This window comes from Muntiacus reevesi, chromosome 2 (assembly GCF_963930625.1).
Source record: "Muntiacus reevesi chromosome 2, mMunRee1.1, whole genome shotgun sequence".
NCBI classification, from domain to species: Eukaryota; Metazoa; Chordata; class Mammalia; order Artiodactyla; family Cervidae; genus Muntiacus; species Muntiacus reevesi.
In genome coordinates this window covers 116860384-116886452 of record NC_089250.1, presented here as the reverse complement: position 1 = coordinate 116886452, position 26069 = coordinate 116860384, and the positions used below count along the sequence as shown (strand labels likewise).

Genomic DNA, 26069 nt, shown 5'->3' with positions numbered 1-26069 from the left:
GTCTTAAGGGCAACTGAGTTAACTCAAAAGGCTCCAGGATGCTTTACAAATGATGGAGGAACTGAACCTGTAGGGAATTTAGCCAGGGACGAATGTAATCAAACTTTAAAAGGTGAGTGACCCACTCATCCTCCCACAAACACAATATGGTGTTGCCCCCATCAAGGCCTCTTTGTGGGACAGTTGCTTACTTCTGTCTATCAGTCAATTGGATGGGTATCTGTGCCTTAGCTTTCCTCACTCCCCAGATGAATACTGTCCCTAACAACTAGACTCTCACCGTACCCCTGGCAACACATATGCAGTCAAAAAGAGTCATCCAGTTTATACCCCTACTAGTTGGTCTGGGAATTACAGCTGGGATAGGTATGGGAATAGGAGGAATTGCTTCATCAACCACCTGCTACCATATACAATCCAAGGACTTCACAGACTACATTGAGAGAGTAGCCAAATCATTAGTGGCCTCACAGGACCAACTAGATCCCCTGACTGAGGTGATTTTTACAGAATAGGAGAGGGCTAGACCTACTGACTGCAGCCGTGAAATTAAAAGATGCTTACTCCTTGGAAGGAAAGTGATGACCAACCTAGACAGCATATTAAAAGGCAGAGAAATTACTTTGCCAACAAAGGTCCATCTAGTCAAGGCTATGGTTTGTCCAGTGGTCATGTATGGATGTGAGAGTTGGACTGTAAAGAAAGCTGAGTGCCGAAAAATTGATGCTTTTGAACTGTGGTGTTAGAGAAGAGTCTTGAGAGTCCCTTGGACTGCAAGGGGATCAACCAGTCCATCCTAAAGGAGATCAGTCCTGGATGTTCATTTGAAGGACTGATGCTGGAGCTGAAACTCCAATACTTTGGCCACCTCATGTGAATAGTTGACTCAATGGAATAAACCCTGATGCTGGGAGGGATTGGGGGCAGGAGGAGAAGGGGATGACAGAGGATGAGATGGCTGGATGGCATCACTGACTCGATGGACATGAGTTTGAGTAAACTCTAGGAGTCGGTGATGGACAGGGAGGCCTGGTGTGCTGTGATCCATGGGGTCACAAAGAGTCGGACATGACTGAGCGACTGAACTGACTGACTGACTGAGACCTACTGACAGCTGAAAAGAGAGGACTGCCTCTTCTTGAATGAAGAATGTTGCTTTTATGTAAACCAATCAGGAATAGTTAGGGACATGGCCCAACAGCTAAGGGAACAAATCATAAAAAGGAGGGAGGGACCAGCAAATTCCTGGGGTAACTGGAACAATACCTGGAACTGGGCATCCTAGCTTTTCCCTTTCACCAGTCCTCTCTTCACGTTCTTTGTGGTGCTCCTTTTTGGCCCTTGTATTCTCAATGCTATTACCCAGTTTATAACCTCTCAAATTGAATCCATAAAGTTACAAATGATACTAACTCAATATAGCTCCCTGAACGATGGGGAACTCTGAATGTCCTATCAAAGCATGAGATGATACTTTCTACCATGAGTGATAGAAAGCATCAAGAGGGGGGAATGAAGAGGAAAAGTTAAAATTTTACATAACCTCCTGCTTCTTCTGCCTTTGTAACTCAACTTGCTCCTTGCAAAGTCTGGATCACATAGGTCACATAGTCTCAGAAAGTGCAGACTCACAATAATAGGAATTGGAGCTTATCTCACTCACCCTTGTCCTGCTCTTTATAATTGCCCGACCCCTGTAAACCTGCATAATCATGCCTGTCCATGTTTAAAACTCTGTAACCCCTTTGTTCAGGGCTCAGAGCTTGGAGTGTTAACTCCTCTGAGCCCACCAGCGTTAATAAACCTGAATGCGAGTGCGATGCTTGGTTTCTCGAGTACTGGTTTCTTCAAAATGTTCAGTGGTCTCATTCTCAACATTTGCAGTGATGGACTATTATGTTTAATAGAATGTCAAAGGTTTTATTAGATTGTATAAATAAAGGTATTTTACCTATTTTGTTCTGCATGCAAGCCCTGCTCCAGTACCCTGTACTGAACAGGTATTCTACAGCTATATAGGAAAAGAAAAAGCAAGGGAGGGAGGGAGGGGGGAAAGCAGGGAGCATAGGTAAGAAAGAAAATAATAAAGAGAAGAAAGGAAAGAGGACAATAAAAGGGAAAGAAAGAGAAGGGAACAATAAGGAAGAAGGAAAGAAAAAAAAAGGAAAACTAAGTACATCAAAGTGAATAAAAAGAAAATGAAATCAGCAAACCCATTCTTCTTTTTATGCTTTCTAATGCAGCAAATACACATCTCTAGCCACAACCACACCTTTTAGACATCAGCTGAGCAAGTGGCTAAAATGACAAGATAGAAAACATACCACACACTCCAGAAACTGCCCCCTATCTGGGGAACTCCTAGGGACCAGAGCCTCACATTTCAGAGAACAGAGGTCAACCATGGCCAGCTTGGTTACTGGCTTTTAGACAACCCCCACTTTTCTTTAGGAGAGCTAAATTTGCAAAGAAAAGAATAGTTAATGCTGAATGGTGGTAGCTTGCCCTGTCAAGATAAAACACAAGCAAATTGAATTACACAAAAATTTTCTTTTAAAAAATATTGTTTACTCAGGGAAACATACCTAAAAATTCAGGGTGGGGGCGCAATAAAAATATGCACTTTGAAAAAGTGTTGAAAGATGGCTTAACATGTTCATTATGCAGCAGCCTGCACATTCACAGACAGGGTGACCACTGGCTGCCATCAATAAATGGTATTTCGCTAAAGTTTAAGTTTTGCATGTTTGGTATTCAGAAAACCAAAACATTGCTTTTATAATCTGAAAATGCCTGTCATTATCTTCACTGAACTAAACTGCTGATTCAATAAAAGTCCCCTTTTCTTAGTGGTGATTCAACTGTAGCAGTCACTGAAAGATCAGATTATTTACAGATAAAGGAAAAATTTCACATTTGACCAGAACGGAGCATATTCATATAGAACATTATTTTTCACTCGACACAGAGACAGAAATAGGTGGCAATATTTCTTAGCAGCAAATTGTCTTCTTTCATGAACAACAACAACAAAAAATTAATTTGTTGTTGGTACAGTAATCGCTGATATGTGAATAGGGTTGCTAAAAATGGGGTTTTCACAGTTGGTCTGAGAACTTCTTATTTAATTTTATATGTATATTTCCTTACTTCAGGAACGTTAAAGTTAATAGAGTTTAATGTTTTCACAAAATACCAACCAGCTGGTAAAAAGCAGTATGATATAACAGTTCTCATACCACTCTTTTGGATAAATAATAAGGTCTTTTATGTTTCTATATCCTTGCTTTCATAATGGGGTGGCAGGAAGGGAGCCTGAAAGCTAAGGGAGCAGGATTTGTTGCAGCCCCCACGGGAGGGTAGCAGTGGAGATGAATCTGGAAACCAGGCTCCATCCCCAGAGAAGACCTACATCTCAACAGAGATAGTTCTGAACAAACCTTGAAAGTGAATGCCTGTCCCCAGCTCCCACCCTTGGCAGCATTCAGAGACACAGAACGGAGATCCAGTGGTCCATGAGTTAGCAACTGTGACTCAGTTTTATGTTGTGTTAGAGACAGAAGAAAAATGCATGACCTACTTGGATCCGATAAGATGGAATCAGTTTTCGGCAGAAATTGATCACAACGGACTCCTTGGTAGCCTTCTTTGCACCTGAGAAAAAGGATAAATGACAAACATACGCATGTGGTTGTGAAAGGTTCGAGATTTCAACGAGCAAAATAGCCACCAATGACATCACCGTGAGAAAGTACATCCCTGCTTTTGTGATGCTTGGCTCAGTCTGTTTCTAACGTTGACAGATGGATTCTAGAGTTTTAAGTCTTTGGGAGGGCGGCGGGGAACAGCACCATTTTTCTTTTGTAGTTTTATAGGTAATATCTAGCAAATAAACAACAGCAATTTAAGATGCCCTCATGGTGTATGAATAATTGTGACCCTCATATTATAATTCTGCAGTTTTCTTTATGCAACATACTGGTCTCTAAAAGACTGCAAATGCTCTTTCAGAAAGCATCATATTGCAAGTGTTATTTTTCTAATAAAAAAATCATTCTCTAACATAATTGATCAAACATTATCAGTCAATTTGGCCTATTGTTCATTTTCCTCATGTTTTACTAACTTGTTCATTTGCTAATTTTACTTTTATTTTTTACTTAGCAATTTTTCCAGTCAGTGCTGCCTAACTGCTGGGTCAGAAATAACAGCATTTATTTCAGATCTGGCCAAATTGGAAAAGTATCTGTCTCTACATGAAAGGTCTCTTCATTTTCTCTAAACTCACATTTTTCTCTCCTTTTTCTCTTTTATATTTAGCTAACAAGTGCTCTCTTCCTGCAAGGCATTGTCCAGAGAAACTTTCCAAAGGTGGGTACAATTTGGAGGTGGGATATTTACCTGAAAGCCCTTGCAGTGAGGCATGTCTAGGCAGCTCTTCCTATCCACGGTCTTTGCTCAATCAAGGCTGGTTGGCCGTCTCAGACAGTACTAGCTCATCAGCTGACAGTTCAAGGAACAAATACAGCTGAGGCCCCACTCGCCTGCCTCTGAACAATTTGTGTAAGCAAGGAGGTGGCATTTAGTGTATCTGCTTGAAGCTTAATCTGTCATGCCCAAGTTAAGCAGATAGGCATCCATTGTTGCTCCTGGGATGAATCTGTCCTACTTACTGAGGAGGAAATTGTGATGCTGGCATAAAAATCAGATTTAAAAACAATCCTCTGGTTGTTAGAAATCTATGAAATCGACAAAAGAATTCAAAGAGACCATTCTGTCAGAGACGGGAGCCGTGGATTCTTTCTTTAGAATATGCTTTGTTTTCTGAGTGTAATAAACTATTAGATAAGGTCTATTGCAGTTGGAGTCATCACAGTGAAAGGCACCCCGGTAATTTTTCCACCTTTCACTGTGAGCTAAAGTGGAATAAAGGTAACAGGGCAGGCTCTCTTTAGCACCTTTTCAAACCTGGCACCCTGGAGTGTGTTTGGTAATTTTCCCTATAGACTGAGAACAAAGACTTCTGATACATGGACACTTCAAATACCCAACAGGCTATGGAGAGAATTTGCTTAAGCAGACACATATTTTCATAAACTTGAAGAAATTAATTTACTGCACTTGAAATAAAGCAGGCATATTACTGATGCAATAATTATAAAAAGTCAGAAAATACTTAAGATGGAAGCACATTTGTGATGGAAAAATAAATTTCTGTTCTCTGAAACTGCCCTAACGTCATCATCTTTATTCAGAATTACTTGATCCACAGTGTTTTAGTTCTCATTTTCCTGTAATGATGAGTTAGGTGCTAGTTGTAAGCATTCATTCACTTCTGAGGACTTTATTTCCAACATATGTGGGAGATTTTAAGCACACTTTACCCTTTGTATCTTCATTTAACTTGGCAATTGTATCCTTGGGAGACTGCTGCTTTTAAGGGGAAGTGCTTTTGTTTTGTTTTGCTTTTTAAGAGGTTTTTCATCACTTAAAATGCATTACTCCATTTGTGTGTGGAAAAGAAAATAAGGAAAGATGTTTGAAACTGTTCTAATCTTCAACTGATTTGCCGTGGCTTTGAGCCCACTCTGAAGTGTTCAAGCCTCATGGGTTACCAGGAGAATTGCATGGTGCACGCCTTTACCCTGCCTTCCTATCAGCATGCTGTAGATAATCAAGTGTGATGAGGTTGAAGTAGCCCGGCTCAAGTTAGGGAACCCACCAGGGGCTGTGTGACTGGGTATGAGGCAAACTCTGCCCCTTTGTTATGGTGGCTATGTGTCCCTGCTAATTGCTGCTGGGTTTTAAGAAATGACAAATTAAACTTTCCACTTAAAACTCACACATGTCACCTTGATAAGTTCAAATCCATCCAAATGTGAAGGCAAAATGTGCCTAGCAGGTAAAGTCAGTGAGGTGGATTGAATTTACGACACTATTAAACACATAAAGCAAAGGAAAAATTGTCTTAGGATGCACTTCTATTGCATAGATTGAGTTTGGCAGACCTTCTGACAGCGTGATAAACAGCACATCTTTTAAGAAATATCACGGCATGTTTGTTGTGGTTTGTGTTAGTTGCAGGAAGGGGTGAATTTTGAGACTGCTTTTTAAGATTTTTGCTCTCTTGAGATATACAGGTATAAGAACAAAGGAAATTCATATAATAGAAGTTTCTTTCTGGTTGTTCATCTTAATAAAGCATAATTGAATGAATAAAGTTTTAAAAGTACATATGCAATCTTTAATGGTAAATACATTTTTTTAAGCACATATCTTGCCTTAATCAGGTTGAAAAGTGGACGTGAAGGTTGCTCAGTCGTAATCAGGTTAATACTCTATTATTTTTCTACTCTGCATTGGTTCAAAGCTCCACGGAATTCATCCACTCCTGTTCTCTGAATTTATTTATCCCTGGAAAGCCTTGCATCATGATAGCAATTTTATTAAAAAATATCAACATTCCCTGGTGTTCTTACACATAAGCTTTTATTTTTTTTTCCTACAACTAGATGGCCAAAGACTAGGCTCAGAATAGGAAATACAGCCACAGTTGATGAACAGCTATGTAAAGAAATGGGAGGAGTCTTATTGATGGTAGAACAACCACAGTGTAAACTCAAATCTCCCCTGGAGAAAGAAATGGCAATCCACCCCAGTATTCCCACCTGGGAAATCCCATTAACAGAGGAGCTTGGGGTTACAAAAGAGTTGGACAAGACTTAGCAACTAAATAACAACGAAAACCCTGAATAGGGGAGACTGGCCCCTGGCAATAAAGTGATGGAAAGAAATTGCAGATTCTGAGCCAAGTTTAATGTCAGCAAAGTACCTCGCCTGGTGAGTTTCGGGGCCAGGCCCCTCACTTTCTTCAGTGATAGGGCCAGTTGTATGGTTTCAAATCCAGGCCTCACTTATCTACTCAATACATCCTTCTAGTTTGGCCCTCATCCCCCTCCCACTTATTCAGTTGTATATAATAACAACCCACCCCTTTTATTCATTTTTTTCTTATACACAGTCCCTGAAGAATAAGCCCAGCTTTAGAGAAAGGCTTTAAAAGGCAATCTTGGACAAAGGAGAAGAGAACAATACCGACAAAGATGAGAAATTACAATATGCATGCTTGTGAACTAGAAGAAAATACTTGATTTGTCTAAGGTGTTAAAACATAAGCAATGAACCTAGCACTCAACCTGGATGCAGAAAATCCTCCAAGAGTTTTTTTTTTTTTTTTTTAAATTTAGCTCAATTGCTGATGTTCCCACAGAAATGGGCATTCTTTGGCCAGCAAAAAGTGGTTACCACGGCCATCAGCCCACATGGCTAACTTCAGACCATGCCCATCTGTTCTGTTACAATACTAATTCCAGTTTATTTCTTTGACCTCCTTTTCTGAATAGTAACTAAATTAGAACTAATAATAATAATGACTTCAAGTAAAAATGAAAGAACTCTCATTTGTGACCAACAACCTCCCGACATTTCCAGATTATTCTTCCATTTCTCCCACTTACTCATGTCAGGAGAGCAAAGCAAAGCAAAACAAAAACAACACACAACTGTCCCATTGGGGAATGGTACTATCCATCCTCTGAAACCTCATCTGTAGATTCCCTGGTCATTTATTCATCAATGGAAGATGTGATCATTGCTTCACATCCTTCTCCACTCCAGCCTGTCTTCACTGCCAGTCTCTGTTATCTACATGGATGGCTCAGCCAACATAAAACTTTTTATCACATCTTCCTCAACTATATCATAATGCTTAGTTGTTGAGCTTATAGCCTTGTTCTCTGCTTAGTATTTGCATGGGTGTACTTTACACAAAGCTTCTAGTATTCCTGTTCCCTACTTTAGACCCTAGGAATGACACCAGGAAAGAAAAAAATGAGCAAGCATATGTAGTTGATATTATATTACATACATGCATTTTGGCCATTTTTATGCCTAGAGACCTTCTACTGCACATATTTGCAAAAATGCATTTTACATAATTTACAGAGAGAAATGCGAGAAGGTTAGAAACATGTTCAAATGTTTGCTTCAATCATGGTATAGGGTCTGGTCTCTGCATACATTTTAGAGAAAGTATGCATGCTTCTTTCTTGGAAATTTGATTTTATACATAAAATTTCAACTAGCAGGAATCAATTAACTTCACAAGAGAAATGGTGGCAAACTATATGGTTTGTTTCCTGACTGTTGCAACTTTTATTCATAGACAAAAATGGCAATTACTCTTTGATGTTACAGGAAAGGAGACACTTTGTCAGTGACACACAAGTCTGCCAATTTGGAGGGGCCTATTAAATGCTGATTTGATTAAAAAAAAAAAAAAAACCCTCCAGGTATTCTTCTTTACCTCCTGCCAATTCTCCTCAATCTCAAAGTCAGTCCTTGGTTAGGGAAAATGGAAGAATCATCAGGCATTTAAACTTTACATTTTATTTTATTTATCCATTTATTTTTATTAGTTGGAGACTAATATCTTTACAATATTGTAGTGGTTTTTGCCATACGCTGACATGAATCAGCCATGGATTTACATTTGTTCCCCATCCCGATCCCCCCTCCCACCTCCCTCTCCATCCCATTCCTCTGGGTCTTCCCAGTGCACCAGCTCTGAGCACTTGTCTCATGCATCCAACTTGGGCTGGTGATCCGTTTCACCCCTTGATAGTATACTTGTTACAATGCTGTTCTCTCTGAACATCCCACCCTTGCCTTCTCCCACAGAGTCTAAAAGTCTGTTCTGTACATCTGTGTTTCTTTTTCTGTTTTGCATATAGGGTTATCGTTACCATCTTTTAAAATTCCATATATATGCATTAGTATACTGTATTGGTCTTTATCTTTCTGGCTTAGTTCACTCTGTATAATGGGCTCCAGTTTTGTCCATCTCACTAGAACTGATTCAAATGAATTCTTTTTAATGGCTGAGTAATATTCCATAGTGTATATGTACCACAGCTTCCTTATCCATTCATCTGCTGATGGGCATCTAGGTTCCTTCCATGTCCTGGCTATTATAAACAGTGCTGCGATGAACATTGGGGTGCACGTGTCTCTTTCAGACCTGGTTTCCTCAGTGTGTATGCCCAGAAGTGGGGTTGCTGAGTCATATGGCAGTTCTAATTCCAGTTTTTTAAGGAATCTCCACACTGTTCTCCATAGCGGCTGTACTAGTTTGCATTCCCACCAACAGTGTAAGAGGGTTCCCTTTTCTCCACACCCTCTCCAGCATTTATTGCTTGTAGACTTTTGGATAGCAGCCATTCTGACTGAAAGACTGGCTGAATGGATAGAAAAACAAGACCCCTATATATGCTGTCTACAAGAGACCCACCTCAAAACAAGGGACACATACAGACTGAAAGTGAAGGGCTGGAAAAAAATATTTCATGCAAATGGAGACCAAAAGAAAGCAGGAGTCACAATACTCATATCAGATAAAATAGGCTTTAAAATAAAGGCTGTGAAAAGAGACAAAGGACACTACATAATGATCAAAGGATCAATCCAAGAAGATATAACAATTATAAATATATATGCACCCAACATAGGAGCACCACAATATGTAAAGCAAATGCTAATGAGCATGAAAGGGGAAATTAACAATAACATAATAATAGTGAGAGACTTTAATATCCCACTCACACCTATGGATAGATCAACTAAACAGAAAATTAACAAGGAAACACAAACTTTAAATGACACAATGGACCAGCTAGACCTAATTGATATCTATAGGACATTTCACCCCAAAACAATCAATTTCACCTTTTTCTCAAGTGCACATGGAACCTTCTCCAGAATAGATCACATCCTGGGCCATAAATCTAGCCTTGGTAAATTCAAAAAAATTGAAATCATTCCAGTCATCTTTTCTGACCACAATGCAGTAAGACTAGATCTCAATTGCAGGAAAAAATCAATTAAAAATTCAAACATATGGAGGCTAAATAACAGGCTTCTGAATAACCAACAAATCATAGAAGAAATCAAAATATGCATAGAAACGAATGAAAATGAAAACACAACAACCCAAAACCTATGGGACACTGTAAAAGCAGTGCTAAAGGGAAGGTTCATAGCATTATAGGCTTACCTCAAGAAACAAGAAAAAAGTCAAATAAATAACCTAGCTCAACACCTAAAGCAACTAGAGAAGGAAGAAATGAAGAACCCCAGGGTTAGTAGAAGGAAAGAAATCCTAAAAATTAGGGCAGAAATAAATGCAAAAAAATAAATAAAATAAACCTTACATTTTAGATGCAGGGTGGTTTGGAGCACAGCCTGGTTTTTAAATCTGGGATTGGCTATTTACTAGCTGCTTAGCCTTCCTCTACCTCCTTCCTTCTATCTGTAACATGGAGATAACAATAGTAGCTCCCTCCTAGAATTATTATTAGGAATAAATAATGCTTGTTGCTTTGGTAAGCATTCAATGCATGACAGTTTTTTTAAAAAAATATTCTATGAATTTGGAATTAACATCCTAGCTATTCAAGTGAAGAAACAGGTTCACAAAGGTTAAGTCTAGAAACTTTTCGAGGTAAGCATCTACAGCCTAGAGCTATAGGCTCAACAATTACTTATGATGTTAGAACCCATTCCCTTCCCTGCCACTCACTGCTGAGGCTGAGATCTAGGTTTTGCTATGGTGAATATTGTGACATTGATTAAAGTGTAAGCTTTCTTTAGCTGAATTTAGAACTTAATTAAGTGGTCTTATTTAAAAGGAACACTAATTAAGACAGCAAGATATTTAAGTTAACCAAAATTGGAATTAAATTTACCTATAGCCTAGCTGTAGGTACTGTCTTTCTAAAATCCTTTGAACTATAAATGGGAGATTAGGTTTGAATTCTTTTAAATTGCAGAGCGACAGCTGTCTTTGAACTCATGAAGATCTTCTTAAGTGTTATCAACATATCACAAATTCCATGGCTGAGGCAATTTTTGCTTATAATGTCACTTATCTTACAACTATGATTATTCTTGCTAATGAAATTATACCTGCAATTTTCAGAAAATATAAGGATTTTTTTTTTTTTTTAATTTCCCTTTAACCAAGTTTGGATTCTAAAGTGGATAGAGCCTATTACACAGAATGAAGTAAGCCAGAAAGAAAAACACCAATACAGTATATTAACACATATATACGGAGTTTAGAAAGATGGTAACAATGACCCTATATGCAAGACAGCAAAAGAGACACAGACATAAAGAACAGAATTTTGGACTCTGTGGGAGAAGGTGAGGGTGGGAAGATTTGAGAGAATAGCGTATTTCACGTATTATCATATATGAAATAGATCATCAGTCCAAATTCGATGCATGAAACAAGGCACTCAAAGCCAGTGTACGGAGACAACCCTGAGGAATGGGATGGGAAGGGAGGTGGGAGGGGATTTCAGGATGGAAAACACATGTACACCCATGGCTGACTCATGTCAATGTATGGCAGAAACCACTACAATATTGTAAAGTAGTTAGCTTCCAATTAAAATAAATAAATTGATTGAAAATAATAAAGTAGATGAAGGCAAATTACTTCATCACGAGGCTGATATGATTTCAGAAGTAAATTTGAAAGTATCTGCTCAAATTTAGGAGGTGTGCTGCATTCGTTAATACTTGAGCCCTAGAGACAAAAAGGAAAAAAATGATTTCAAGTCTGATAAATTTTATTAAACCATGTGTGTTCTCAATTGTAACTTCCTTTCAACCATGTGTAAATATTAAGTACCTGGTCCAGCAGTCACCCATATACTTCACTGGTCAATTTTAGCACCAGAGAGACAGAACCTGTTTACATTGTCATCTTACTCTCATATATGGCACATTCACTTTTGAACACTTTTGAGTTCTCATGTTAGTTTGAATAAATTTTTGGCCTTTATAGAATTTTGTGCCCCTATTTTTGTCAAGAGCCTCACTTACCTTTGCTACTACATTAACAAAATTAAAACACATAGCATGGCATGAAGTTACTACACAGATTAAAATACATTAAAATATTATCCAAAGCAACCATGTGGGCAAAATAAAGCCATTCTATCTAATTTAACTTTGGCTTCACTGCATCTAAAAAAAATAAACTCTTTTTAGGGTAAGAAGGTAAATTAATTTATTGGCCTTCTTACAGGAAGACTTCCCAATTTCAATATCACATTAGAGGTAGTATAGTAACAGTTGCCTTTATCAAGAACAAAAGGGTTATGGGGTAATAGTGACAAGCAGAAGATGAATGGATTTTTGCTTTATCAATTTAAATTAACATAATGTTATGCTATTAATTTCCTGTATGCACAAAATCTATCATGACAAATGTGAGATTCTAGTTTTCAAGGGAGGTAGCCTACTACGGTGGAAAAGAAATATCCTATGGATGCAGGAAGACTCCTATTTCTGCCACTGAGAGATGTGACAGAGGTTGGTGATAGACCTCTCCACAGTGTCAGGGGCTCATCTCTAAGAGGAGTTATGAGTCTTGATTTAGTGTGTGTTCTGTGCACATTGCATGAACCTACATTGCCCCTCATCCTTTTAAATATGCTTAATAATAAGAAAATTTAGGCAAATAATTTAGGTTCTAACATTAAATTCAGAGGAGAGTCATGCTCTCTTTCCCCACTTCCTTAGTTCAAAGTCATGCTCTCTTCCCCCACTTCCTTAATTTAAAGTTCCCATGACTGCCTTTGATATTTCTCAGCCAACAACAGACCAGGATTTACTGTAACATCTACTCCCTATGGGGCTTCCTGGGTGGCTTAGATAGTAAAGAATCTGCCTGCAATGTGGAAGACCTGGGTTTGATCCCTGATCCTAGATCAGGAGGATTCCGTAGAGAAGGAACTGGCAACCTGCTCCAGTATTCTTGCCTGTAGAATCCCATGGACAGAGGAGCCTGGAGGGCTATAGTCCATGGGGTCATAAAGAGTTGGACATGACTGGACAACTAGCACACAGACTACTCCCTATGATCCCTCCTTAAAATTTTCATGTAAGATATCACCAGGGCTAGCCTGGTGGCTCAGACAGTAAAGAATCTGCCTGGAATGTGGGAGACCTGGGTTCAATCCCCGGGTCAGGAAGATCCCCTGAAGAAGGGAATGTCTATCCACTCCAATATTCTTGCCTGGAGAATTCCATGGACAGAGAAGCCTGACAGGCTGTAGCCCATAGGGTCATAAAATTCGGACAAGACTGAGCAGCCAATACTTTCATTTTCAAGACATCACCAACATAGTGAGATTAGCCAATCACAGATTTTCTCTGATGTTCAAGTTTCAACTAGTAGCAGATTCCTTCACTTGACTCTTCTCTACTCACTTGAAATTAGAAGAGTAATTGACTCACATGTTCAGACTAGTCAATGGAAGAGAAGTGGCAATCATCTTTATCAGCTCACAGTTCAGCAAGAAATGTAAAACAGCCAGAACAAAACATTCTAAACTTATTATGTTAGCTTGTTCGGGCTGCCATAACAAAGTATCATAGACTAGGTGGTTTAAACAATGGAAAATCATTTTCTCACAGTTCTGGAGCCTAGAGATCCAAGATCAAGGTGCCAGCAAGGCCTGGGTCTGGTGAGGGCTCTTTTCTTGGGTTGCAGATGGCTGCCTTCTGCTACCTCGCATGGTGGAGAGAGATGGACCTATCAATAGTTCTCCCTCGTCAATCTCTCTCTTCCTCTTCTTCTAAGGCCACCAATCCTATCAGAAAAGGACCCCACCTATATGGTTGCATTTAATCTTAATTACCTCCTAAAAACCCTCTCTCCAGATCCAGTTACACTGAAATTTAATGCTTGAATGTAATGAGTTTTCAGAAAACACAATTCAGTCCATGACAATTACTAAGCTAGGTAATTTATATCTATAGCATAGCAAAGACCAGAATTTGGATTCTCCCACATTTACAGTTTCCAGATAAAATATACAACACCCAGTTAAATCTGATATTCAAATAAATTTTTTTTTTGGCATTAGTGTGCCCCATGTGTAATATTTGGGATATACTTACACTAAAAATGCATTGATTATTTTTATTTGACATTTCAATTTAACTGGGTGCCCTAAATTTATTCTCTAAACCTGGTAGTTGTATATCAGTTGAACCTCTGATTAGTCAGAGAAGAAAGAACCATCAACAGGAACACCTAGATTAAAGTTAATGTATAATATTTTTGCTATCACTATAATTTGTTCTGATAAATTTAGCAATCCCTTGTTTTAAGTATAAGGAGCCTGGGCATATTATATTTCTTTTTATCCACCAAGCAAGGAAGATAATGCGTTCATAGAGTCTGGAGGAGGCAAATTAAGTTTCAATAGCTAGTTCTTCAGTGGTCAAAACATTGAAAGGCTACTTCCAGAATGTGATGAACATCAAATGAAGCAATGTTGTTTATAGATGTTAGATACAGATTTGTGACTCAATTGTGTGGATCACTAGCTACCACTTTGCCTAAATTATGAATAAATTGTAAAAGCATCCTGGCAGGAGCCCAAGTAAGGCCAAAGGAAGAAACACGGTCCATTCTTCCTCCTCCTTTCTGCAACTCACTCTACTTAGGATCACTTTAATATTTAGGAACTCACATGCTGTTGAATTTGAAAGGCAGTGAACACAGATGTGGAACATAGGGCAATATTACCTCCAATCAAAGATACAACATAAGAAGAAACTCCTCTGGAGGACTGTGAGGTCCTTTCTGGAATTCAGTGCTTTCAGAAGGAGACAGTGAGTGAGTATGATATCAACAAGAGATCAAACAGGCCAGCCTTGTTTCTTGCCTGGATACTGTGGGTGATTCCCTGAAGCAAAGCAGTACACAGCTTGATAAGGAAGAGTGAAAAGGAAATAAATCTGAGAGATAAATCTTATTTAAAAGGCATCTTTGTGATTGGCATTATAAAGGAGAGAAGGAGCTCATTAGCAAATGAACTGATAAAACCATGCACAGCATGCTTCAAAAAGAAGTGGGAATAATTATTGCCTCTCTAAGAAAGGGGGCAAAATATCCACACAATGTCATTCACAAATCTGTTTGCAGACATCACAGAGCAAGCTGCAAAAAGTCCCACAGCTTTCAGATTTAATTAAGTGAAGAAAGCCAAAAAGAGACTCATACAGTTCACATGCCTGGATCATAGAAAATTCTACATGAAACATGATTTTTTTAAAAAAGACATTTTAGAAACCCCTAGAGTTTTCCAAAGCCTCATTCAATAGCATAATTTTCCCTGTTTCTCCCAGGATATTGTACAATTCACTAACAGGGCGCAGCATTTCTGTTGGCTAAAGGAAGTGGGCAGCTTTGATCAGAATTCACAATAATATATCTCCCTTGTGTGATAAATGATTTACTGCTGAGGATAAATGGATATAATCTTTCATTATGTATGACATTCATCAGCAACAAGGAAGCGTTGGACTGAATGGAAAGTGATTTCATATTAAAGCCTTATGCAACTCAGACTGAGATGAAAGTGAGGTCTTGCCTTGAACAACAACAAAAAAAGGCACAGGCTTGTAAGTTTAAATGGATGCTCAGTCAAATATAATCGTTACTGTAAGTCTGAAAATCTGTTAGGAGGAAACCAGGGAGATATGTGACTAGATCAACCCCTCAGTTTTGCACAAAAAAAGCCCAGTTTCTTAACCATACTATTCTACTTACTGAAATGTGTCATTAAGTCTAACTTTGAGAACTGCAAATAATGACAGAACCAGGTAGAGAGTAGTGGGAAGAAATGGGAGGGGGGGTTGTGTAAATGACTTAAATCTCCATCATTATGGAAAGTCAATGCATATAACTAAAATAGATAAAGAAAGAAATAGGGGCTTAATATGTTGTTTAGAGATACAAAGTTAGCAACTAGGAAAATGCCAAATTTTAGTGGAATGAGAGCAGGGAATTAGTGCAAAAGGATATGACCAAGGCTAGTGGCTTTTCATGATAAGCACACTTACTTTTTTTTTTGTTTATTATATATATGTATGTGTGTGTGTGTGTGTGTACACATGGATACTTACATGATGAAGAAATTTAAGTATGGAAGTAGAGCAAATCATTTAATTTTAAAAATGATGCCAGTTTTTAGCTTCATTGGCTCCATGATCTAGTTCTTATATCACATCTTCATTTCATTTTCAATAACAAGAATTTCCCCAATACTACAGTATATCTTAGAAACAAAAAGATATAACATGAAAGGCAATGTGCAGAGATGAGAAGGCAAGTCTGGGAGAAATGCGCAAAAAAGACATATCTGATAAAGAAGGGCTATCCAAAATATACAAAGGAAGCTTGATGTTCTGTATAAGAAAACAAACAACTCAATTAAAAAACAGGCCAAGACCCTAAAAGATATGTCACCAAAGAAGATATACAGAGGGAAAATAATTATATGAACTAATGCTCCAAATTTAGAGTATCAGGGAAATGCAAATGAAAACAATGAGATCTGTCTACACACCTATGAGAATGCCCCAAATCCAGAACACTGACAACACCCAATGCTGATGAGGACGTGGAACAACACAAACTCCCATTCACTGCTGGTAGGAATGCAAAATAGTACAGCCACTTTGGAGGACAGCTTGGCAGTTTCTTACGAAACTAAGCATGCTCCCACTATACAATTCTGCAATCATGTTCCTTGGTATTCACCCAAAGGAGTTGAAACGTATGGCCACAAACAACCTGCACACAGATGCTTATAGCAGTTTCATTCATAATTGCCGCAACTTGGAAGTAATCAAGATGTCCTTCAGTAGGTGAATGGATAAATTAACTATAGTACATTGAGACAAATTTTATTAAGTACCAACAAAGAAGTGAGCTATCAAGCCATTAAAACACACATGAGGAAATTTAAGTGCATATTACTAAGTTAAAAAATTCAATCTGAAAAGGCTACATATTTATGGTTCTAACTCTATGACACTATTAAAAAGGAAAATACTTTGGAGACTGTAATAAATCAGTGGTTGCCAGGGGTTGGGTGAGGGTTAAGAAATTAATAGGCAGAGTACAGATAATTTTTAGGGCAGTGAAAATACTGTGTGTGATATCATAATAATGGACATATGTCATTACACGTTTATCCAAAACTATAGAATATGCAACACCAAGTGAACCTTAACATCAATTATGGGCTCTGTAAAATTATGATGCCTCAATGAAGGTTCATCAGGTGTAACAAATGTAACACTCTGGTGGGGTTATTGTTAAAGGGGAAACAATGCATGTGTGGGGCAGATAGTATATGGGAAATATCTGTATGTTCATTTTTCTGTAAACCTGAAACTGCTCTAAAAATATAGTATTAGTAAGAAAAACACACACACACACATATAATTAAAATTCAGCTAGATGTTAAGTAGAAATTTGAACCAAATCTAAATGTTTTCTGATACTGCAGAACTGTGGAGTTAGATGAAATATAAACAGCATTGAAACCAACCACCTCATTTTGCAGAGGACAATATTTAAAACAAAGATGGGAGACTTGCCTAAGCTATCAGAGATCATAACTGATAGAATAAGGATTAGAATATACAGATTCTATTTGTAAATCCAGTGCTCTTTCTGCCATTTCAGATTTCCCATTGAAAAAGAAGGACATTCCTAAATCTATATGCTGTCTCTGATACCCAACTTTTCAGTCACCTCAGTAAAAGTATAGGTTTTGTTGGAAATCAGTCATCACAGTTCAACTGGCTAGAGTTCTAGTAACCAAGCAAGGTCAAAACAAGGTGGTGACACCTCTGTCCCTAGCTTGCACAAGATCAGATAGTGTATTGTTCTAAATCTGAATGTCATATGGAAACTGGGAAAATAACACAATGACATGGGTGAGTCTGGGTAAGCTAGAGAAGGCATATGATGGAAAACTCTTTCTAACAGTGACATGATAAGATTCTTGACCTTTAATTAAAACAAAAGCAAATGCAATCTGGTACAGGTAAGTTAGCCAAAATTAAGTAACTATCCATAATCAGCAAATTCAATATAGAATTCAAAGGAATGTAATTTCACAGGAGTGTTTGGTAAGTTAACATAGAAACTCAGTAGGTGATCAGTGGCCTGAAATCAATAAAATATGATGATTGTTTTCTATAAAAAGAGAGGCAGAGAAAGAGATTCAGTTAATCAAGTTATGAGTGATGTATTTGACATTCCTATTTTAAGGGGGCTTCCCTGGTGGCTCAGTGATAAAGAATCTGCCTGCCAATAGAGGAGACATGGGTGCAATTCCTGAGTCAGGAATATCCCTTGGAAAAGGAAATGGCAACCCACGCAAGGATTCCTGCTTGGGGAATCCCGTGGACAGAGGGACCTGGTGGCCTACAGTCCATGGTTTGCACATAGTTGGACACGACTGAGAACAGCACAACACATATGGTAAACCTAGGAGTAAATCAAGGAGAAAGTGCTCTCAAAAAGCACTTCTACATCTTATAGTATAAGCGATAAGCAATCTAGGCTCCTTGGAGACCTCCTTCACTGAAAGAACAGTGCTAAGAGATTTATAAAGGTTAGACAAAGTAATCTTCATGAAACTGATAAAAAAGGAGATGAACATTTTCTTAGATAAGGAGAGCAAAGTTTTAGAGAAATTCATGTCTGTGCCCTAGGACACATGGAAAGCATGTATTAGAACATGAATTTCACAAGTTAAACCAATACTAGGTCACATTGATTTCTCTACCCTGTATTGTGACTGTTCAGATTGCATTATGTATATACTTAAAGTGCTTCCTTTCATTAATTGAGGAAGAGAGGACCTATCAATTTATACTTACTGTACAGATAAAGATAAAAGTGAAACTAAGTTTAGTGATTTGCCCACAGTTATATCATGGCATAATTTAATTGATTTGAAAAAACCTAAAAGAAAAATACAGTGATATTTAATGACTTTAGACTCAATAATATATCATTAACAATCTAATCTCTCAGTTCATATGCTCATTCAAAATTGAAATAATTGAAACCAGGAAATTTAATAGACAATTGATTGAACAAGTGAAGAAAGGATAAGAAGCTAAAGGAAGAATAACAGAGCCACATAGGATTGACAACGACATGAAATCACTCTCACCCCAAGACTGAAGGGACAAAGCCTGAGTCCAGGAAATGGACAGATCCAGTAAGTCTATCAGGATTGGAACCCTAAATGAACCAAGAAACAAAAAGCAGAAAGCAGAGAGAGAGGGGGAAATCTAGGAAATAGAGTTCTGCTTTCCAATGTAGTGCTTCCTATTGGCCAACTCCACTCAGAAGCCATTGGTCAAGAGAGCCTAAGAAAGGTGGTTCTGAGGTAGAGAACAGAACTAAAGAAGGGCAGAGAATGGATGTAGAGTGAACAGGTAACGGATGGGATGAATTTTGGTTACAAATGGGGTATGTACTCTACATAGTAAGGCTTCCCTGGTGGCTCAGGGCTCAGTGGTAAAGAATCCACCTATCAAAGCAGGAGACAGAGGTTGTATCCCTGGATCGGAAAGATTCCCCTGGAGAAGGGAATGGAAAACCACTCTAGTATTCTTGCCTGGGAAATTCCATAGATAGAGGAGCCTGGCAGGCTACAATCCATGGAGTCATCAAAGAGTCATATATGACTTAGTGACTAAAAACAATAACTCTATATAGCACAGAATTAGGTATATATCTACACATCCATATCTATATAACATCAACACCCATGCAATTTAACACCAGCAGCAGGAGATCCTTATCCTCAATTAATCTAGACAATAGAAATCTTACTAAGCTTGTAAAAACTATACTATTAAGCCTTTGCATCAGTTTTCATTAGGAACGTTCCCAACTCCTTCCAATGTACACCCACCTTTAACACACCAACTCATGGGCACTTTACTGCACATTCACGGGCACAAATCCTCACATTCTCACTCTGTTCACAGCACCTTGGGGAAAATAATCTATCCCTCTGGGCATTCATTTCCTGCTTTGCCAATAGGGCTAATCGCCCTGTCCTGTTGCACAAGAGAGAACCATGCCTACTAATTTACTTAAAGCTCATAAACTCTTTTGAAGATGAAAAGCTCTAGTTTTCTCGTTCTGTTCCTTGACTTCAAATTAAAAAAGCTACATTATATAAAGGTTTCTGGGGGATTTATTATCAGACCTCTATCTAAAAAATAGTTGCATCACAATTACTACTTTAATGACCTACTGTAAAATTTCCCAAGGCTACACCATAATTAATCCATTTTATAATTAGCACTTAAAAAAAATCATTTGTTAGAAGTAAATAAGAAGTGACTGGGACTCCTGGAAGTAATTTACATTATTTGAAGTAGAAAAGGGAGAAGTCATATTTATCAAGTACCTACAGTTTTTCAGATTCTACACTAGACACTTTGCATAATTACCTATATATTCTACCCAGTACTGTTATGTCAGCATTGTTTTCTTTGGGACTTTTAAAGATGAAAAATAGAGGTTTGGAGTGATTAAGTAATTTCATTAAGTCACAATCTAGTAAGGTTTAAAGTTGTGATTTGTGTCCAGGGCATTTTGCCAGTGACTCTTCATTGCTGAACACTCGACAGCTTATAAATTACTTTTCCTGAGCCTACAGCTGTCAACTCATGTATTAGGACCCTTAGTGTCAATAGTAACTTTTGCTATGAACAGGAAGTAGAAATTATACTGTAAAAGAGAAATAAGCAGAATCAAGAAGACCGCCCTGCTTCTGGGAAAATAAAAAGAAAAAAGAAGCCACACCTACAATAGGTTTACTTGCAGATAGCACCCTTTAACAGGTACATTGAAAAGAAACTATTTAGAAGAACATGATGATAAATAGCACAACTGGAGACAATCTTCTTTGAGGGGAGGAAAGTATGATGCTGTCATCACACAGATGATGACTAGCTTAGGACACTTGTTCTGGAAGGCCTTGATGTAGAGAATAACCTACCCGTGAGTTGGAATGGAAGGGACTAAGATGCTGACTCACAATACGGAAAGACCATTAAACAAATCCTTACAAAACTGGAATGTTACTTCAGAGGCCTAAGGACCACTTGGCTGAAGAATTCAGTGTTCCTGCATACTCAAATTACTCAAAATATGCTCTGTTTGGAGACTATCTAAGACTTTTCTCTTATGCATAATTCAATATTTTTCTACAAACCAATGAAACTGGATGCATACACTGAAGAAGCAGCTGATGTCAAAACATTTGCTTTTATAGTATACCAATGTTTAACAATCATCATCCTTGTTCTATATGAAAAATTATTTACCAAAGACAAAGCTCATAGTTTAGGATGAAGCATCAAAGAGACCAAACAACTTCTAGATGCAAAACTTACTAATATTTCTATATTTTTAAAGTATCAAAAAAAAGCATATTTTCCCCTTTATTTTGATTAGGATTTGTTCTTAAATTTAGCCCACATTAACCAATAACAGAATTAGCAAAACAAAAAAAAAACGTTGTAATTTTAAAATATGTGATTTCAGATTATAAATTTATTTTGACTGATTAAATAGAAATAATTTTCCTCAATACAAATGTTTTTAAAGATATTTGCTTTAAAATTTCATAATTTGAGCATTTATATTCTAGTGAAAACACTTTTTAAATTTCCTGTAACAGAATAATTTATTTTAATGACGAGTCCACTGGTGGTTCTCTATGGATCCTTTAAATTAAATATAAACACCTTTGCAATCAGTAGTAATCAGCTTCCATACTAATTTGCTTCCTATATACTGCTGGAATATCCAGAACCCATGATTTATTTTTAATACCTTTCCTCAATAATTGTAAGTGCCTTTCATGAAATTAATTATCTTTCATTTCATTTGGACAAAGAAAAGTTAATTTTATCAGGTGTCACTGAAGCTGACTTCAATTTTTCAATTTTAGTTATCATCAGCAAAACACATTTAGACCTCTATGTCTATTCCTCTCTTAAAGGACTTCTAGGCGGTGACCAATCACCTAGAAACAGGTGTATTTTGAATTTCAAAACCAATGCTTTTGTGAAGAAGGCTATAAGTGATTCTCTGTCTTTCTGAGGTTTCCATCTGTCTTATTCCAAGGTATATGGAGATGTATGTGTGTATGTGTGTGTGTGTGTGTGTGTGTGTGGGTGTGTGGGTGTGTGCGCGCGCGCACACACATGCAGGCATGCACATACTTGGGTTTGGGTGCAAACAACTACTTTCATGTGAAAACATAAGTCTATATGCTATGATATATGTGTATTTAGCATTTTTTTCCATAGTGGTTTAATAGTTGGGTGGCAGGTTGCTGAGGCTGGAAGCAAGGAACCCAACTTGTAGTGATTACAATGGTCCTGGCAGAACACCAAACTGTGTTGTCATGGTTCCCCATCCACAGTGGAAACCAGAGACAAGCTGATTCCCACTAGCTCTTTTGCTCTTTTTAAAAAAATTTATATGTATCACTTTATCTCGGTGCTATACAATTCTGAGATGATAATGCTTCTTCTTAGAATATATACATGCTTAATTCCATTCACACATTTACTTTTATGTTAATTATCTAAAATATTCTCTATTCACCTTGAGTTTTTCCTGCAGTTGTTCCTATATCATTATTCTGGCAATTATTCAGGTTCTTGTATTATTTCTCTACTGAATTGCACATATACCTTGGGGACTTCTCAGGTGGTATAAGTTGTAAAAAACTACCTGCCAATGCAGAAAGCATAAGACGCATAAATGCAACTCCTGGGTTGGGAAGATCCCCTGAGGAGGGCATGGCAAACCACTCCAACACTCTTGCCTGGAGAATCCCATGGATAGAGGAGCCTGGTAGGCTACAGTCCATACAGTTGCAAATAATCAAACACAACGGAATTGACTTAGCACACACGTACAGATTATACCAAAACAACCTCAAGTTCACTTTTTTGTTTGTTTACATCTTAACTTCCCAGTGACATTGAATCTCCTTTATATCAAAGATTTGACACAATTCTTTAAGTATAGTAAGACTAATATTAACTGGACATTTGGACTGTCAATCACAACAAAATAGGCATTTAATACATATTAGTGTTAAGCCTCTATCCTTACTTCCTTCTTAATTCCCACTTAACTGTTGAGAAAACTGAGGCTCAAATATTCATATACAAATATGGAAATGACAGCTAGAAGCAGCAAATATGCAGTACACCATTTTGGGAGGTAATGTAATTTCTGTTACTATAACTCACAAGCAGACACAGGATAACAACTTGCAAGGATGCCACTGGAAGAAGTCAAGATTCACACTCAGGTCTTTAAACTTCTAAATCTTTCCTCTTTTCTCTTTTCTCACTCTTATAAAAAATGTAGTTTCATTATTGAGAAGCTAAATAGTGGTAAGACTGCTGCAGGGAATTACAGAATGAATTTCTCCATTCTAGTTATTATTCAGAAAATCAAAGGTAAGCACTGAGAGTAAAAGGGCTACATCTTATTATTCATTTTGACATTTAAGAATACAGTTAGAAATACTAGAGAATATTATTCATAGTGTTAATAACAAGAAATGTGGACTTATCTCAATGTCATGAGAGTGAGCCATTGATTTGAATGGTAGGAAAAGGAATCATTTAAATACACTTAAGAGCTAGGGACTTCCCTGATGGTACAGTGCCTTAGACTCTGAGCACCCACTATAGAGAGCTTGGGTTCTATCCCTGATCAGGGAACTAGATCCTACACATCATAACTAAGACATGGTGCAGCCAAATAAACAAATACTAAAAATAAATAAATAGATGTACTTAACAGCTAGTAAACAATAACTGTATACATGGATAATTTAAAAAACCCTTCTTAGATACAGTGTGATGTTCTTCCTATTAGACTAATGACATCACTTCTGTTTATACGGGATTATTTTCTGACCTTGTGTGAAACTCTAATCTTTTAATTAGAGCATGATATATTCCATATCCAGGGATAATCAAAGGTGATCCTAGTTAAACTGAAAAGTATAAGGCATGTTTTACATGAGACAAAGCATTGATGTAAACTAGAAGAAAAAATATTTTTGGCACTTAGGAAAAACAAACATAAATGCAAAGAAAAAAATTAATAAAGAAACATAAGGCATGGTAACCTCCACAATATGCTTTTTTTGGTCCCTGAAATGGAGTTGGTTGTGCAGCTGCTCATAGCGGGCATCTTAGTGTGGGAAGGAAAGTTCACTTTGTCAGAGAAGCCTTCCATTTCAATTTTCAGGGAAAAAAAAAAAATGCAAGTTGAAACGCCTACTGTTTTTCAGAGGTAAGAATCAAGAGATAGAATACTAAACAAATCTAAACCATGACAAACCTTAGTGTAGCCATATCCACTTGAGTGAGTCTGGTGTAAAGTCTCAGCTTGCAGTCTTAAAATACAAATTTTTTTTTAAATTTCACAGGGAACCCCATATTGGTCCCTAGTCCTTCAATGATGCTTCATGAAAAAGAAGGGGCACAGTGGTAAAGAATCTGTTTGCCAATGCAGGAGACTCAAAGATGTGGGTTTGATCACTGGGTCAGGAAGATCCCCAAGAGTAGGAAATGGCAACACACTCCAGTATTCTTGCCTGAAAAATCTCATGGACAGAGGAGCCTGGTGGGCTACAGTCCATGGGGTTGCAAAGAGGCAGACACAACTGAGAAGAGGGCAAGCGTGCACACGTGTGCACACACACACACACACACGAAAAATACCAGGCCCCCAGTATGGATTCGATAAATTCTATGCACTAGAATTCTTTCGGATATGCTTAGCAATTTTCATGCCCAATGCACTGTGAGAACAGTTTGATTTCTTTATGTAAGTTTTCTCATTTGAGAGAAGCACTCATAGTCAGGGTTGTATCCTTGAATGGCTCTAACATCCTTTCTCTTTAATTCTAAATCATTGGTGGATTATGGGGAATAGTGTCTAAACTGGTGCAACACTTTTGCAGAACAATATAAAATAAAATTAAGTGTTCATGCTTCCTATGACCTAGAGGTTCCATGTTTTTTTGTTTGTTATAAGCCCACAAAGGGATTCTCATACTTGTGCAGAAGATAATATGCAAGGATGTTAATGGAAGCATTTCTTTTAATTGTGAGAATTAGAAGCAGTCAAAATGACCATCAGATGGATATGTATAAATAAAGATAGGTTGTTCCAAATTATAATGGAACAGAAGCCTACTGTAAAAGTGAATGAACGCTTTTTAGGTCAAGATACATAGAGTTCTTGTTTCAGAAATTCCTCTGCTTAAAGTAATTATACACAGTGGTTACAATAAAAAAATAAAAATCTAAAAGCAGCTTCTAATCTGAATATCAGAAAAGGAAGAGACATTCAAAGCATGAATGGTTCTGCAACCATGGACTTGCCAGGTTCAGGATCCAAGTGCAGGTTCTGTAAGCCTAGACTTCACCTCTTTCAGGAAAAAGGGCTAAAAGTGACTTCACAGAACAGAGGGAAAGATTGAGGCTCCTTGCTTGATACTTGGGAACCATAATATATGGATAATCCCACTCCAAAGGAAAACAGCTTAAAAAAACTGCTGCTGAGGAAGAAAAAAAGCCTGAGATTATAACCCTAGAGTAGCACCATATTATAGAGCTGTCTGTCTGTGATGATGGGAAGAGCTGCCCATTAAGGCATCCATTAGCCACAATGGCCAGTGTTATTGGGAAACTGCATTTTAAATATCATTTACTTTAGCTGGTTGGAAATTAAATAGCCACAAGTAGTTAGTGGCTACCTGTTAGTGGACAATATTGTTCTAAGGAATCAAAAGGCCTAGGGAGAATAAAGAACATGGACATGGAATTCATGAGTTGATTATAGATTTATGCTGGTTTGGTGACTGAATCTACTTAGCCCTGATATCACAACCTTATTAATCCAGTTCTGGACATTCTGAATCCAGGGTCAATCAGAGGTAATGGACAACAGCATGACAGAGATGGATAGCATTAAGGAAAGTAAGCAGGGGGAGGAGGGAATGAAGGCAGGAAGAGAGAGAGAGAGAAAAGGGAAAAAGCTATATACA

The 26069-nt window shown here is 37.7% G+C and overlaps 1 protein-coding gene across 4 annotated transcripts in view; it reads right to left on the bottom strand.

Moving 5' to 3' along the window:
• Nucleotides 1-26069, bottom strand: part of NRG3 (neuregulin 3) — a 1175938-nt gene that overhangs the window by 298774 nt on the left and 851095 nt on the right. For all 4 annotated transcript variants that reach the window (XM_065919907.1, XM_065919908.1, XM_065919909.1 and 1 more), the window contains exon 3: nt 3581-3654. In XM_065919907.1, the coding sequence (XP_065775979.1) occupies nt 3581-3654 (74 nt within the window). The remainder of the gene's footprint in view (nt 1-3580; nt 3655-26069) is intronic.